This window comes from Sciurus carolinensis, unplaced genomic scaffold, assembly GCF_902686445.1.
Source record: "Sciurus carolinensis unplaced genomic scaffold, mSciCar1.2, whole genome shotgun sequence".
Taxonomy (NCBI): domain Eukaryota; kingdom Metazoa; phylum Chordata; class Mammalia; order Rodentia; family Sciuridae; genus Sciurus; species Sciurus carolinensis.
In genome coordinates this window covers 480,079-497,047 of record NW_025920221.1, presented here as the reverse complement: position 1 = coordinate 497,047, position 16,969 = coordinate 480,079, and the positions used below count along the sequence as shown (strand labels likewise).

Genomic DNA, 16,969 nt, shown 5'->3' with positions numbered 1-16,969 from the left:
AAAGATCATGTATAGTACTGTGGGAAAATAAGAAGTGAAGCAGTAAGAGCTGCCACAGTAAAGAGGAAAAATAATTTAAAATGAAAGTCAATCTTTCTCACAGAACTGAGAATGTGGCTGGTGAGGCTCGACTATAGCTCAACACAAGGCACAGGATGGGTGAGTGAGGATGGCATACAGACGTAAACCCAAAATTAACATGAAGTGACAGAGTTTGTAAGCTGGGGAGTCTGCTGGATTTGAACAAAGAAGTTGAGATGCTTATCTCTGCCTAGGAGACATGGTAGTTTCTGATGCAGGATGATAAGGATATCACAGGCCTGCATGCAGGATGATTGCCCCAGGCAGACCAGGTAAGGGAGGGGATGGTACTGTACACAGCTCATGGGTGATGCTGGCAGACAAGCTTGAGGTGGAAAGAACAGAAAAGATTCTGAAAAAAATTTAGTTTCCCATGAATATAGTGACTGATGAACAAGAATAGTACATACTATAATAGTTAAGGTGTCCTTCAGTATATGGCTATAAATAAGAGCCTGAAAATAAAAGGACAAGCTACCTTTGCCCTCAAGTATATTACATATAAATCAGTTACTCACAAAATACCTTCCAGCTGGGTGCAGTGGCACACGCCTTTAATCCCAATGGCTCAGGAGACTGAGGCAGGAGGATCGCAAGTTCTATGGCAGCCTTGGTAATGATGAGGCACTATGCAAGTCAGTGAGACCCTGTGTCCAAAGAAAATACAAAATAGGATTGGGGATGTGTCCCAGTGGTCAAGTGCCCCTGACTGTCAATCCCCAGTATACCTCCTCCCCCAAAAATGCCTTCCAAGTGAAGACATACTATTTATAAATGTATAAAACAGGGCAGCATAATTCAATTTATTGCTAGCACTTTGCTTGGTTTTTACAACAAGTGTAAGCCTGTATATATGAAAAGGGAAGAGGGCATAGAAAGGAGTCAAAAGAATAAGAAATTATCTTCAAGTTTCCTACAGTGTCAGGTTAATTTTAACTGTATTTTAATATTTCCATGGATGTGAGATAACATGGATGTGCAAGGGACATGTTAAAGAAAACATTTTTAAAGGGTGAAATACAAGCAATAATGACAAGCAGACACATTCATTAGAAAAGATATTGTCTTGCTTCAACTGAAAGTTAATACTTCTAGAAAAAAATTTAAGGTTAGCAAACACCAAACTGAATGCTATGTGAAAAAAAACAACCTCTCCAAGTTTAACAGTACTGGACTGAACTGGTTCACAGGTCAACTTGGACCAGTTAAAGGAAATGAACTCTATTAGAGAAATAGGTGCCAGTAGAGATCCTCTAGTTTCTCCCTGACTTGGCTACAGCAACATTTTGTAAGTTTTCCATTTGTGTTTCCTCGAAACTGCTTCTAGGAACAACAGCATGTGTTAACTCAACATACAGGTGTCATATACGTACCATCATTTTTAATCTATGGTCATGCTTGCCAGGTGGACCTATAAGGAAAAGTATAATATTTCCCATCATCACATGAAGGCTTCTGCTACAGTACCAGCTACAGTTAGGCATCCTCTGGACAGAAAGCCTCTACCTACTTCTGAGCTGATATCAGTAAGGAAAGGATATGATTTCACATATGACTCTTTACAAATTTTTGGTCTTCGTCATCTCACAATGAATTCTCTAATTCTTGACTAGCTCCTAGAAGAAGGCTCAAGGGATAGAGTTTCTTGAGATAAAGGTAGATGTACCTCTTTCTTCTAATGCACTAGATGGCTAGTTAGATAGTGACTATGGACTTGCTTTTTAACATTCAGAATGGATATGGTACTGAAGGGAGGAGTCAGATAGAGCCTTCAGATAAAATTGTGTTGAGTAGAGGAAGAAAACCTAACTCACTTCAGGGAAAATGTAGCTCCACACTGTATAACTTTTGATGCTCATAAACCAAAAACAATATATAAAATGAGAAAAGCCTTCGAGTTATGGTTCACAGGCAGGAAATTGTTGAGGGAATACGAATAAATGCTCAGAATCCAACTTTCTTAACCCTGGAGATGTTATCAACTCCCTAAATCAATGCCCCTGTCTTCAGGATAAAACCCATGGCAGCACCTTGGTCTTTGAGGGATGAGTTAAGTATATTGAACATAGTTTCAGGTTCTGTGCAGTTCAGATAAATGATTTTTTAATACATCATTTGTTCACATCCTGCTCAAAATCTTTCTTTGTACTTTCTAAACATGTATAATTATTCTTTCATTTTAACTATTTACAAACAGAAAAGTCCTATCTTTTAATGACACTTTCTGAGTCTCTGTAAAAGGCAGCAATTTAAGGCAAATTTACATGAACTCTAAATTGTAGCTTCTTCTCTCTATGTATACACATTTTACACTTTCAGAAAAGTTAAGGTATCCTCCCCTAAAAAATGGAAGGAGAAAAAAGAGGACTTTATTATTTCTTTTTCTGCTAATCTTAAAAAGGACTATATTACTTGTTTCAAGAAATAATAGGTTTATGAACATCATATTAGGAGTTAAATGGTTTGGTTTTTGTAAATAACTTACACAGCTTTTTAAAGTGAATGTGGAAAAGTTTCTGTGACAATAGTTTGTAGAAGTAGAATGCTGATTTGTGAAAGGGTTGTTTTGGTTATTTAAGTAAATTTTAGGTAGTTCAGGGTATACATACTTTCCTAATGTATATCTGATGAGGGTAGATACCTGACTCTACTTTTAGCTCTAGGAATGAGTACATTCCATCTCCACTGAACCAAAAGCTCTCAAGGTCCCATTTCTGGCAAAGTAGAATATAGGGAGTTCCAGATTTTCTGGTAGGTCAGTTTCCCATCCACATCCTGGTCAACCTTTGAGGAATTAATTAAGCACTAACTGTAGTGTGTAGGTAACTCTTTCATTTGTCTGACATATATTCAAGTGCACCAGGAAATATCACCCCCATTTGTTTTGTTTTTCTTCTTCTCACAAAATTGTTCTGCAGCCCCAATAGTGGCAGAGAAATGGTCTCTTCTTCCAGGCAAAGGTACTGGCAGAGATTACTGTTATCTCAAGAGTGTGAGAGAAAGCTCCATTCCAAGTTTCTGCTTTTCTTTTCTCATGTTGTTCTGCCTGGGAATTGAACTCATCATATGGAAGTGCACAAAATCTCCAGGGCCTGAAATCCCTGAGAGGAACATGAAAATGGGGCCCTTAAGAACCTGAGAATGAAAGTAGAATTCCAAGGAGGAGCAGGATGGAAGAAATTACTTCAATCTGTTGTGAACCAACACATATCCCAGAACTTCTCTGAGCTTCACAAGCACAGATCCAACCCAAAGAAGCACAGCAGAGTTCTCAAGAACTGAAGTTTACTGTAAATCAACATACAACCCCCATGTTAACCCATGAAAATAAGAAACTCAATCAAATTACCACAAAATCATGTATATGAAGAGACAAGAGCCTACTATGCCCAAGTCTACAGAGCATGACTGGAAAACATCCATCAAAATCACAAAGGATCTATGAGATGGTTTCATAAGAATTGTAACTAGTAATACCACAATACACAAAATCCAACTTTTTAAATATCTGCTATTTAAGGTATAGCAAAAGAAACTAAGATATTTTTTCACCACCTATTCACTCATTTCAAAAAAGAAAAATAAAATCTTCCTGATGCTAAACACAAAAAAAGAAGGAAATGCAGTGCTAAGGAACAGCTCTCTTCTGTCATCACCTCTACGTTTGCAGTTCACATTGGGGTTGACTCCCATCACTTCCCACTTGTACCACGCCACTTCATTAACATGCAGACAGGGAGCCTGTCCCACAAGGCTACTACTTACCAAAGCCTACTGCAGGTACTCCTTTGAATTTCATGATATTAACTCCTTGAACACATACTTGCTTCTTCAAGAATAGGTTGGTTAACATACCACATCAGCTATTCATGTGAAGTCAGATACCTACCACTTATTGATGGTGGTCCCATGCCCAGGGAGGCCTACTATAAATAGGCAAGGTAGCTGGGGAAGCCATAAGAACTCCTACCCCAGCTTCTTACTGAGAACACTAACTGTAATGATGCTTCCATTTTAAGCCTGCTGCTTTTCCAACATTCTACTGACATGATTCAACAGAGGAAAAAAGGTTGATAAGAACTGATGAGCTGAAATATTTGTAGACAATGTGTATGACAGATGAATGGATTCTCTTCCAGTCTGACCTCTGTGAAAAGCTTTGGAAGAAAACCATCACTACACCAAACAAAGTACTTTCTCAAGAATTTATACTTCCTTATTTGAAAGCAATACTGACAAATGCTTCAGTAACCTGTCAAGTCCAGTGGTCCTGGGGTGTGTCATTATAGAAACATTTAGTGTATTCTTAGTCAACAACAAAAGGGTTGTGGCTGAACTCTGACCATAGAAACGATACTGCCATTCACCAGTGATGAGTTCTGCTAGAGAAGCACACTAGAGAAGCACACCAAGGCAAGCATATTAAGCAGATTTTATTAAAAGGTAATAATACAGACTTCTCCTGGCAGAAAGAAGGGGGCATGACTGATGGTCTAAAGTCCCAAGAAGTGAGCACACCCTACATCTTTCATAGGTTAAAGTCTCTTTTTTTCTCTAGTTCTTTTCCGCATTATATCTCCTTACTGCCTATGTGACTAGGCCTGGTTTTGCTTTAAGTGATAAGCCATGGGCAGGGGGAGGGCCAAGGTGATTCAGGCAGATAAGGGTCCAGGGGGCATTAATTAGCAGCTCCATGCTTGCAGTCCTTGATAAAAGCAGGTAAATTTGGTAATCAATGGGCTCTGGAGATCCTTGACATTACATTCTTCCAGGAACAATCTCCAACTACCAGAGGCAGAAGTCTTCATGGTTTCATTTCCTCAATTTGGCCCAATCCCCTATTTCCTATTTCTACACTACCTGTCCTTAATTCTGGCTTCAGAAACCCCTCAGTGATCTACAGTGGCATGGGGCAAGAGGAAAGGCTGGGACAGTTGGGATAAAATACATTCTCAGATTATTATCATTTAAGAAGACTGTTGGGTGAATTCAAACCCTATCCCCCAGCCTTTCACAACCACAAACAATTCATTTACAACCCACTCTCCCTTCTCCTGGCCACTTCCTAATGAACATACTGACCAGCAGATATATGGCCAAGATATATGGCCAGATGGAGTGAAGGCTTTCACATGTAACCTCAGGGACTGGGAAGTCTGAGGCAGGAGAACCTTGAGTTCAAAATAAGCCTCAGCAAATTCTTCAGGCCCTAAGTTACTTAGCAAGATCCTGTCTATAAATAGAAATATACAAAAGAAAGAGGATATGGCTTAGGTGTTAAGCCACATCTTGGTTCAATATGAGGTACAGAAAAAATGAAAAGACAAACCAAATGTTCAACACTCCTGGTTGTTCTGTTTTCTGCAATACCCTTCAGGAATTAGGACAGAGTTTACCTTCCAGAAAGTCACTTACACTGACTATCCCAACAACCCCTTCCACTCAAATTCTGCTACTCTGGTTTTGTATCTTCTCCCTGAAGAACTCTATTGAAATGCTGCTGTGAAGTGATGGCAAAGCATTTGACAACTATGACATTCAAAGTGGAACAGCCTGGCATCTATCAACTTTGGATTCAAGGGTCTGGAGATTCCAGAAATTGGAGGAGATGGCTCTTGCTTTGTCTCCCTTGGGTCTTTCTGGGCCATAGGCAACAAGGGTCCCACTTAAGCCTGCTATGTCATCCTGGTCACTCTCTCAAGCTCCTTGTTCTGGCAAGGGAGAACTTAGGGACTTCCTGGCAGGTCAGTTTCCCATCTATATCCTGGTCAGTCTTGTGGAATTATTGAAGATTTAATTGCAGTGTGTAGGTAAATCATTCACTTGTCTGACATATATTCATGAGCACCATGAAATGTGTTGAGGCTAGGGAGTTCCATAAATGTGGAACTTAACCATGGTTCAACTTTATATTACCCCAGGAAATCACAAGACTGATATGTGCTAAACATGGGCAAACTCCAAGAGCATACAGAAGGTGTTTACTCTAGTCCTGAGAGGAAATTTATCCTGTGGGAATGGCATTTAAGCAAATGTGAAGAGCAAGAGAAACACAGGTAGAGGAAATCTGTGATTTTCCTGGAACTTAGCAAATGTAAAAAATGTCTCAACATCATACTGAGTAAAATATACTTTTGGAAATAAACCAAACATATTTTTCTGTGAATCATATATTTCCTACTGTTTATTTTCCTAATATTTGGAAAACAGACTCCTCATTTTTGGAGGGGCCTGAAAAACTGGGTCATTTTTTAAATTTATTTTACTATTCTCACAATATCATGTTTGCTTTTCTGCCCTCTCCATTATACTATAATATCTCTGAGGAAAGAAAGTGAGGCTGCATCTTACATGGTATCCTCACTGCTTACTATGTGGTCTAATGAGGTACTTAGTGAATGAATGAAGCTCACAAGAAACATCAATGGAGAAACCAGATTGTATACTGATTAAGAATGCAAGCTTTGCAGTCATAGTGTCTTAGATTGAATTCTGCCTTAACCAATTATTTGATGGTCAGACTTAGGAAGTTTCCCCATCAGTAAAATGGGAATTGCACATGAACACTTATGTTCAGAGGATAGTCATCAGGATTATGCCATGATACCTAACTAGTGTCCATAAGAAATACTCAATATATGTTAGATGAATATTTTGGTAAGTAAAAAAACATAGAACAGTTATTACTTAAAACCTTCCCCAAATTCCACTCTGGGGAGAAAGTGCTGTGCTTCGAGCCTGACCCAACCAAAGCGCGGTATGATGCCAAGATTGTCAATGTTATTGTTGGGAAAGACAAAAAAGGCAGAAAGATCCCAGGATATCTGATCCATTTTAATGGTTGGAACAGAAGCTGGGATAGATGGGCAGCCAAAGATCATGTGCTGCATGATACTGATGAAAATCATAGATTACAGCATAAATTGGCAAGAAAAGCTGTAGTAGCTCGCCTGAGAACACAAGAAGAAAGAAGAAGTGCTGTAGGTTACCTGGTGTTGACTCTGTCTTAAAAAGCCTCCCTGTTGAAGAAAATGATGAAAATTCCATAAGCAGATCCTCTGATGACAATGGTGAAGAAAAGAATGAAGAAATAAGTAAAGGAAGTGATATTGAAGTAAAGACTGAAGTAAAAGAAGAACTAGAGCTGCAAACAAAAAAGGGAATGGAAGAAAGGACAATAACTATAGACATCCCCAAAGTTCTGAAGAAGCAGCTTGAGGGTGATTGTTACTATATTAAAAGGAGGAAATGGTTAGTGAAACTTCCATGCCAGACCAACATCATAACTATTTTGGAATCCTATGTGAAGCATTTTGCTATTAATGCAGCCTTTTCTGCCAATGAGAGGCCTTGTCACCACCATGCTATGGTACACACCAACATGAATGTGCATTATGTCCCAACAGAAAAGAAGTCTTTATTCAAGTCAAAGTAACCATCCTCATATCCTGCCTTGCCTACCCAACATGAATGGACCAGAGTCAGAGAGGTAGAGTGTCAGAGATAAAGCAGGGGTTAAGAGTCTGGTGGGTTCTGTCCAGTTGTCCACTCTCAGTAGCCCAAGATTCTGGATCTTCACAAGTAACATTGAACCTATTTGTGTTAAATAGTGTTGACCTTTGTAAGGAGATGGTGGATGGATTAAGAATAACCTTTGATTACACTCTCCCACTGGTTTTGCTTTACCCATATGTACAAGCTCAGTGTAAAAAGATTACTTAATCTAAATTTTTTCTTCCAATTAAGGAAAGTGCCACAAACACTAATAGGAGCCAGGAAGAGCTCTCTCCAAGCCCACCTTTGCTGAATTCATCTACACCACAGTCCACAGAGAGTCAGCCCACAACTGGTGAACCAACCAACTCCAAGAGGCGCAAAGCTGAGCCAGAAGCATTGCAGTCTCTGAGGTGGTCCATGCACCATAGCACCAACTGTGACAGACTGTCTGAGAGCAGTGCTTCACCTCAGTCCAAGCAAAGGCAGCAGGACACGTCTGCCAGCATGCCCAAGTTGTTTCTGCACCTGGAAAAGAAGACACCGGTTCATAGCAGATCATCTTCTCCTATTCCTCTGACTCCTAGTAAGGAAGGAAGTGCTGTGTTTGCTGTCCTTGAAGGGAGAAGAATTAATGAAATAAATGAGGTCCTCTCCTGGAAGCTTGTGCCTGACTATTACCCTCCAGGTGACCAGTCACCACCACCCTCTTATATTTATGGGGCACAACATGTGTTGTGATTATTTGTAAAACTTCCAGAAGTGTTGGAAAGATGTTCTTTTCTGAGAAGAATCTGAAGGCTTTACTGAAGCACTTTGATCTCTTTCTGAGGTTTTAGCAGAATACCATAATGATTTCTTCCCAGAGTCAGCTTATGTTGCTGTCTGTGAGGCACACTACAGCACCAAGAACCCCAGGGCAATTTATTAAAGTTTAAATGGTTCTATAAGAACAGTTGCTCTGTCTGGCTTTGTGTTCTGGGCTCCAGGTTAAGAACTGAGGAGATGCTCGACTTTCTTACAAAGAGCACAAACACCAGACCTACCCTGGAGGGCTCTGGGAGTGGCAGGCTGTTATTTGAGTTTCCCACATACTGTTGTTGTTTGTTATGAATTACTTCCTAGGTGCCTAAACATGGCTGTGATGTCACATTTGCGGTTGCACAGGATATCTGTGATGGCAGGAAAAAAGAACAGCTGTGTGAATCATGAAATGTTCATAAAACTGTACATAGATTGAGTTGTTTTGGTAAATGTTGCAGTTTATTAGCAAGAACCACGTTGATTAGTTTTTTGTTAGCATTAAACAAAATATTTTTGCAAACTATTTTTATTCTTGAGAGGAGGCTAAGCAACTCTGTCCAAAAAATTGTAGTTTGTACTTAGAAAGTGCAAAATAGTCTCAAAAGTACTTTTAGAGAGAATTGATATTGATGGCAAAAGAAAACTTGCAGTTATACATTTGCTTGTAACAGTTCCCTCTCTGTGAAACATTATTTTTGGTTATCTAAATAAAGCATTGGGTGTCTTGTTGGAGGCTTTACAGCTGTACTTTGTTGTGTAATGTTATGGTTCCTTTTCTATAAAATGATATTTTTGGTGATCTAAATAAAGTGTTGCCTGTTTTGCTTGAAGGAAAAAAAACATTCCCACAATCATCCCAATGTATACATTTTACCTTCAATGCCAGAAATTCATGGTAGGGAGATAGTCCTTAGTTGGGGAGCTTTTGCAATTGGGTCTCCAAAAAGCAGAAACTTTTGACAGCGCAGATGGCTTTGATGTGAAACTCTGTATTTGATCTGTAAAAACATATTTGCTTTAGTATAATCAAATCTAACACCCAATTATGCAAGTATCAATGGTCTTTTAGAACATTCATTCATATATTAATATAAGAGAAATAGTTGAAAATTATGTAGCATACTGACTGTGAAGTTAAAGGTTCAGATTTAGATGTCTACAGACAAGTGGAGTTGAATCAAGTGTATATTAATATAAGTTTCCAAATAGATGTTCCTCACTGGAGTATGTTCTGCAGTTTGACCATTCCTAATGAAAAAACTGACATACTCAAAAATCCACCATTTCCTGAATTCCTATACCACAAAAGAGGAAAATTACACCTGTGCCCTCATGTGATGGGTCACAGTGAAAAAGAAGGTGTGCACAATGTGGTGTCACATGCCTGTAATCCCAGCAGCTCAGGAGGCAGAGGCAGGAAAATTGGGAGTTTAAGGCCAGCCATTTGAGTGAGCTCATGAGCAATTTAGAAAAACCCTGTATCTAAATAAAATATAAAAATGTAGAAGGAGCTGGGGATGTGACCCAGTAGTTAAGTACCCCTGGGTTCTATCACCAGTACCAGAAAAAAGGTGTATACAAATATTGCATGAGATTACATCAGAGGCTGGGAATGTATCTCAGTGACAGAGTGCTTGCCTAGCATGTGCAAGGTCCACAGTTCAAGACTTGCAACTGCAGAAAACACAACAATAAAGGACAAAAAGAATGCACCCCTTCCTAAATATCAAGCTACGTGTATAAGAAAAATAAATGTTTCATGTTGCGAATTGAGTACCCATAAGCAAGGTATCTCATTGTATATATGCAAATATTTGGAAATCTCAAAAACTTCTAGTTCCAAACAATTTGAATAAGGGGTACACAGCCTAGAGTGTAAGTTAGCATTATACATTATTCAGATGGAAAGAGTTGAAGCAATCATGTAACAACATCACTAAAAACTGGATAAGAAAAATCGCTAAACATACTGGAACATGTACAATAGTCCTGGTCTGGGACTACATGCTCCCCAGTAAGCTGGTGCTAAAAAACTATTTCCATAAGATTATGTAGCACAAAATGTTAGGATAAAGCCTCCCACTGTAGTTCTTTTTCCCAATCAAAACAAGGGAGGCTATATTGATTTTCCAAACTGAATAATACATACTGGAGAAGGGCTCAAAGCCAACACAGTCTAGTGCCTTTGTTATGTCCATAAAGGAGGTAACACATCTGCCAATATTAACTAATTATGTCCCTATCAAACCAAAGTAAAGTGCACTTCTAATCCAATGATCCTACCATTATATGTTTATGGTTATCAGAAGGACTAAATTTTATTTTTAAGTAAATTTTAGACAGTAATAAGCATCTCAATTATATATCAATTACAGCCAAATGCATAAATTGTACCCCTAAATTTGTTTTATCAGATAAAGGATCACTGCTGCATTAGGGAATAAACCATGTGGACTGCCCACCCAGGTGTGATTGCTCTGCAGACCTGATTTCGTAGCACACCTTTCTGCAAAAGTATTTTGCTTTTACATTTCTAGGCTACTTCTAAGCACAAGTCTGATTCCTCATGACACCTGGCATGTCAAACATTCTCAGATATGAAAAGTAGGGTGTTGCAATTCATGTCATTCTTTTTCTGATGACTGTGAATACAAAACCACAGCTCCTATACTTTGATGAGCTGAATGTGGGTGTGCTGACCAGAAGTGAGCAACAGGGAACAGGCACAGCTCCCTTCCTCATATTCTGTGTGGGCTCAGGTCCAGGCAGCCTATAGGAATCTGAGGTCCACTGACAAAGCTCTGGATCAATGGGAACCAGTACAACAAAAGACACCTATTTCTTTTCTTGCCTTCTTCACAGGTCCTAAACAGAAAATTAGAAATTCCTCAGTCACTGTAAAGGAGAGCACACCTGGACCACAAGATGAGAAACTAAGGCATTTCCAGGACCCACCTGCAGCCTGCAGGAAGCACTCTGAGTGAGAGGGGGAAGCCATGGTATGTTTGAGTGGAGGAAAACAAACTATTCTTAAAAGGATCATTCTGACTACAGATAAAGATGGGAGTAACTGAAGAGTAACAAGGGGCCAAGTCAGGACCACTGGTACACCCTACTGGGAGGCTGAGCCATCCTTGAATAGGAAATGACTCAATCTGAGCTGTTCATAAATGAAGCAAGCTGTCTCAGGAGGTGGTAAACAATTCCCTGAGTCAATGGAACCATGGGGGATGGGTTACTGAGTAGGGAAGTTGTGCCATCAGTACTCAAGCATATGAGAACAGTTGGATTAGACAACTGTCCAAGTCTCTTACAACTGGATATAATGTGGTTCAGGGAAATCAGCTGAAGGGACTATTTTCACAGAGTAGGAAGAGCTGAACACCTGGGACAATAAGGAGGTGTTCAGTGGTGGAAATGTGGGAGAGGCACTACTGACTGAATGAACAGCTTGAGCCAAGCTCCAGAGGTGAATAAACAGGGTCTTTGGGGAATCTAGCATACCAAGAAGGAAAAGGTATATTAAGGATGGGAAGGAGATGAAGCTAGGAAGAGATGCAGGACCTCATAGGGGAGAACTCCCACGGGGAATGGTGATACTGAGAAAATACTTTGCCAGCCCTTGTTGAGGAGGCAAAAGAGAGACTGCAGGAGCCAAAGAAGGTGGTTTTGAACATTTGGGCCCCTGAACAGCTTTATATTTCCCTCACACCTTGCTCACCAACTTCTTGAGGTCTCTCCTGCCCAATATTCACTGTGCTCACTGCCCAACTTCCCACTGGAAAATATGTCTAGAAATGTCTTCCTAACAAGCAACAACATAAAAATAAGCCCATGAGTGTGTGTGGTCCCAAATCTGGAGGCTGTTTTGTGACTTCACCATAAGAAGTTGGGAACAGACAATTCTGGGGTGGACCAGTATTTGATGAAAGAAAACTATGCTCATGAGATGCCACAAGATGGAGTGTTGTGCCCAAAGGCTTGAGACCCCACAAGGACCACCAGAGACCACGATCAATGCAAGCAGCAAAGAGTCATTTATTAGCGAGTTCGAACCCGGTCCTCTGCGTCCTTAATCAACGACGCTAGGAGAGGCCCCGAGCCCTCGTCAGCAGGGTTTTTATAAGGAAAAGCAAGCAGTTTTACAGTGTTCTTCTAATTGGCTAACATTCGAACAGCTAAACCTCCCCTGGTTGGGTCCAGTCAATCTATTTTATTTTCATTGGGTCCTGTCAGAACTGAACGGTCCTAGTGGAAGAAGGGAGGAGGGAATGGGTGAACTATGCAGGAGATGAGTCGGGGCTAAGCCCCGCTCCCGTCCTTGACGGATAAGGTCTCCAGGCAACCGCACATTCCTCGGACAAATATCTCTTAACAACCATGGTAAGCACAGGGGCCCAGCAGTCCTGTTTGTCCTTGAGACAGTTAGCAGCACAGATACCACCCTGCTCTCAACAGGAGTCCCTTCCTTCCATCAACTCAGAGCCACTCCACAAGCACCACACTGGAATGCCCAGTGCTCAGAACCCAGTGACATCATATTTAGGCAACAATGGGGCTTGGGCCTTCTGAAGACTCCCATTGGTGGACAGATTCTTGGGGCAGTTGATTCTTTGCCAAGCCATGGGCCTGGTAACAAGTCTCAACAGTATGGATACTCAAATGTCTAATCTGGGCCTTCATGGCAGTAAGTATCCCTTCAGTCCTTTGAGTGTGGGGACAAACTTTAAGGGAAGATGCTTTCTATCAATGAGGTGGTGGCTGCCTGCATGGAGAGCTAAATAGTTAAGAGATATACTCCTCTAGGAAAATAAGGATTTTTTTTATAAGAAAGAAACCATGTTCTGCCCAACCAGCAAAGATACACCGGTGCCCTTGTCAAGTGGTTCCTTGAGGGCCTCTCCCTTAAGTTCAGTTTATCGGTGTGAGGGATTGGATGGGTCCTGGACTGGGAGCCAGAAGGCCTGACTGAGTCTCAGCAGGTCATGTTCTCTCTAGACCTAGTGTCCCTTCTCTCTGAAAGGCTAACATGGACTCTTAGTCTCCCTGCAGACCTAGCTTTAACTGAATAATAAAATGATGAGGTAGGTACGTAAGGAGAGAGGGAGGGAATGGATGGATGAATGATCCAAATCAAGGAGAGGAATGAGAAACAGTTCAGGTCCCAGCCAGAGCTGTCATTCAGCTGCCTCTTTTCTTTCTTTTACTGCCTCAGCCTGGGTCTTGCTCTACTTTGGACTCATGGAACTGTGTTGTGTAGTAACTGGCAACTGCATTATATTTTTTCACTGGAGGAAGAAGCTATGGCAGGAGAGTCGTGCCCACGAGGGGGTGCAAGTGATGAATGCTTCCACCTTCATTTACAGTATACTCTTGTACTGGATCAATATGCAGAGATGCCATGGGATGAATGCAGCTATCCAAATAGGCCCTCCCACAGCTGTTACCAACACTGAGATGAAACACCACCTTCCATATTGTCTGTGGGAGTCTGACACCACTGAAGCCAGGGGTTATGGCTTCAGAGGCAGCATCCCCAAGGCAGAGACCCCTATTGCTATGGAAGCTGCTCTGGTAGTCTCAGGGCAACCCATATCTAATCAGATGTGACAGTGTCAGACCAGATTCTCATTCCCAATTCCCATCTTTCAGGAGATACCCTTTGCCCCACCCCTCCATAAAATGCCTCCAATGCTGGAACACACTGCCTATCCTTAAAGGAATATCCACTACCATTCCCTTCCCACACTGGCCCTTGAATGAACTGTTCCAATGCCAAGCTTTTGCTTCCTATCTGTAGCCTCCACTCACTGAAGTTGGGAGCTCTATGTACCAAGGGTATGATTAGAAAATGGAGCTAACCTCACTGCAGTCACATTGACACAGAGGGCCCACTTAAATGTTACATTATTAAAAATTTTTGGAAAAGTCAATCTGTTGTGTCTCATTTGCTGGTAGGAATGCAATGTCCTTCTGCTGTTTGATGGTGGCACAAGTCTAACCAATACAATGAGAACTGGAGGTTGGCTTTGAAGGGACACATTGAATCAAAAACTTGTGGATAAGCTCAGTTCCCTCCATCCAGGATTTAAGGTCAAATGTCTGGAAGAAAATGGGCTAGGTCCCCAAAGGCAGTGCTGTTATGCAGGACTTTAAGTTCAATTTCCACAAGAATGATATTTGCTGAGGGCACACATGTATGGCAGTCCACAATGACTATGCCACTGGTCAAAAAAGTTATCATGAGGCCCATGAACCACACCAAAAATATGGGATTAGTGGCTGATATCTATGATATATTGAATCTTACATGGTTGCCTCTGAATTGTTTCTAATACAAGAAAACAGTAATATGGCTATCATGAGTCTTCTCTTACTGATGAAGAGAAAGGTTCCAAGGGCATATGCCATTATCTTATATTTTGTTGTTTTTGTGTTTTTCTTGAGCCACTTCTCCAATTTGCATCTGCCTGACATTAGAGTTCCTGCTCTTTCCACCATACCCCATGGTATCCTTTCCCTAATCCTGTCTTGTTCAAACATATGTGGTGGATGCTTTAGTGTGTGCCAAGAGTCCTCTGCTTGGTCTATAGATTTGCTTAGAGGAAGGGCTGGTTAGTACCTCCTAGTATTATACACAGGAATACATCCATAGCATATAGAGATCCATGGCTGACCAAAATTGAAGAGTCCCCTGTCACTCAGATACATGGGAACATCTTGAATACTTTCTGAAATGGTTTTAAAAGGAGAGACAAATAAGATTATGAACTATTTGTCTCCAGTTTAAAGAAGACAATGCCTGGATCATGCACAAAACTTTTACAAATTGACTTTGGAAATGAGCAATCCACTCACCATAGTTGCTCTAAACATTAAATGTATGTTTCCCTGAGAGGAATGGCCAGTTTTTGATTATTTTGTGATTTTGGTGGTGTCTGTGCATGCATGTATGTGTGTGTGTGTTTGTGTGTGAGTAAGAGAGAGAGAGAGGGAAAGAGAGAGTGAGAGAGGTTGTGAGAGATTGTGATTCTTGGCTCTTACAAAACATGTAATTTATTTTTATTTTTTCCTGTGTGGGCTGAAGGTACTAGGTTCAGCAACTGAAATGAAAGCCCTAGACCTATCTATGTGACCTCTCCTTGCAATGACTTTTAAGCTTTTTTCTTTTATTTTTGAAAGGTAAGTGGAACCTTTTTTTCCACTACTGCAAACATGAACTTATATTGTAATTCAAAATATAAAACAGGACTAAGTGGATGGTCTCTGGCAGAACAGGGGCAGAGGTTCACTCCTTCCTCACTTTGTCGCTGCTTATCCTTGGTGCTTTCAACCATGCAGATGCCTAAATTCTGAGACTTCATTAGAACACTGCTTCATGCCCACCATCTGTTAGCCCTTGCTTTCAAAGGAAAATGGACTCCATAAGTGGACAGATCAATACAGATTTTTTTCTCTTATGAAACTGGGAGTGGGACGAGGCTTTAGTAAGACATAGTGAGAGAAAAAGGAAATGTTTTATTTAGACATAGTATAATAGCTACTATCACTGATATGAAATGAATAAACCTCAAATGGAGTCATGAAAACATTGAATTCACTCACTAAAAAGAACTAAAATTGCTTATCTGTGACCAATATAGTCCACTAAACAAAGTAGATTTATATTTCTTAATATGAGAAATCAAAATAGGTTAGGTTCATATAAAAATACATGTTCTATAAATTCTCATGGAATCCATATATTTTCTCATTTGGTTATGAGGAAAGCACATCTTGTTGATATTGGTAAGCAATTCAATGAGTTGTGCAGCAAACAAAACCTGTCACTGCAAATCAACCAACAGGCCATTACAAGTATGAGTCCATCATAATCATAATCCACAACAGTAATTCCATGACCAGCAAGGGGCGTGTTAGTTGTTATGTCCAGCTACTGAAAAGAAAGAAAACTACAGCAGAAAGCAAAACAGCCAGCAGCAGGGGAAGGGTGTCCACTGCACAGCATTGTTGCCTCAGTCCCAATCTTGAGTGCCAGGTACTCTGGAATCATCTTGAAGTCAGTCACCTTATTCCTTGTGTCTTTGCTTTCTACATCACCTGTTTGCCTCTCAGACTTGGGGAAGGCTCTTTAAGTCAACATTATGCCATAAATATATAAATATATATATGTAAAGCATTAGATTAGAAAGACCAAATAGAGTGCTTTGGGAAAATGAGAAGTGAAGCAGTAAGAGCTGCCACAGTAAAGAGGAAAAAGAATTTAAAATGAAAGTCAATCTTTCTCACAGTGCTGAGAATGTGGCAGGTGATGCTCAACTGTAGCTCAACACAAGTCACAGGCTGGTTGAGTGAAGATGGCATACAGATGTAAACCCAAAATTAACATAAAGTGACAGGACTTGTAAGCTGGGGAGTCTGCTGGATTTGAACAAAGAAGTTGAGATGCCTATCTCTGCCTGGGAGATAGTTTCTGAAGCAGGATGACAAGGGTATCACAGGTCTGTGTGCAGGATGATTGCCCCAGGCAGACCAGGCAGTGGAGGGGTGGAGGGGATGACACTGTACACAGCTCATGGGTGATGCTGGC

At 40.6% G+C, this 16,969-nt stretch overlaps 1 protein-coding gene across 1 annotated transcript; it reads left to right on the top strand.

Moving 5' to 3' along the window:
* Nucleotides 1-331: 331 nt before the first annotated feature.
* LOC124975194 (male-specific lethal 3 homolog) lies at nucleotides 332-8,330 on the top strand. Its single transcript, XM_047538036.1, is given in 4 exon segments — nucleotides 332-353; nucleotides 6,757-7,035; nucleotides 7,038-7,494; nucleotides 7,692-8,330. Coding segments are annotated over 4 exon segments (1,383 nt in total). The 3' UTR covers nucleotides 8,317-8,330.
* The last annotated feature ends 8,639 nt before the right edge of the window (nucleotides 8,331-16,969 follow it).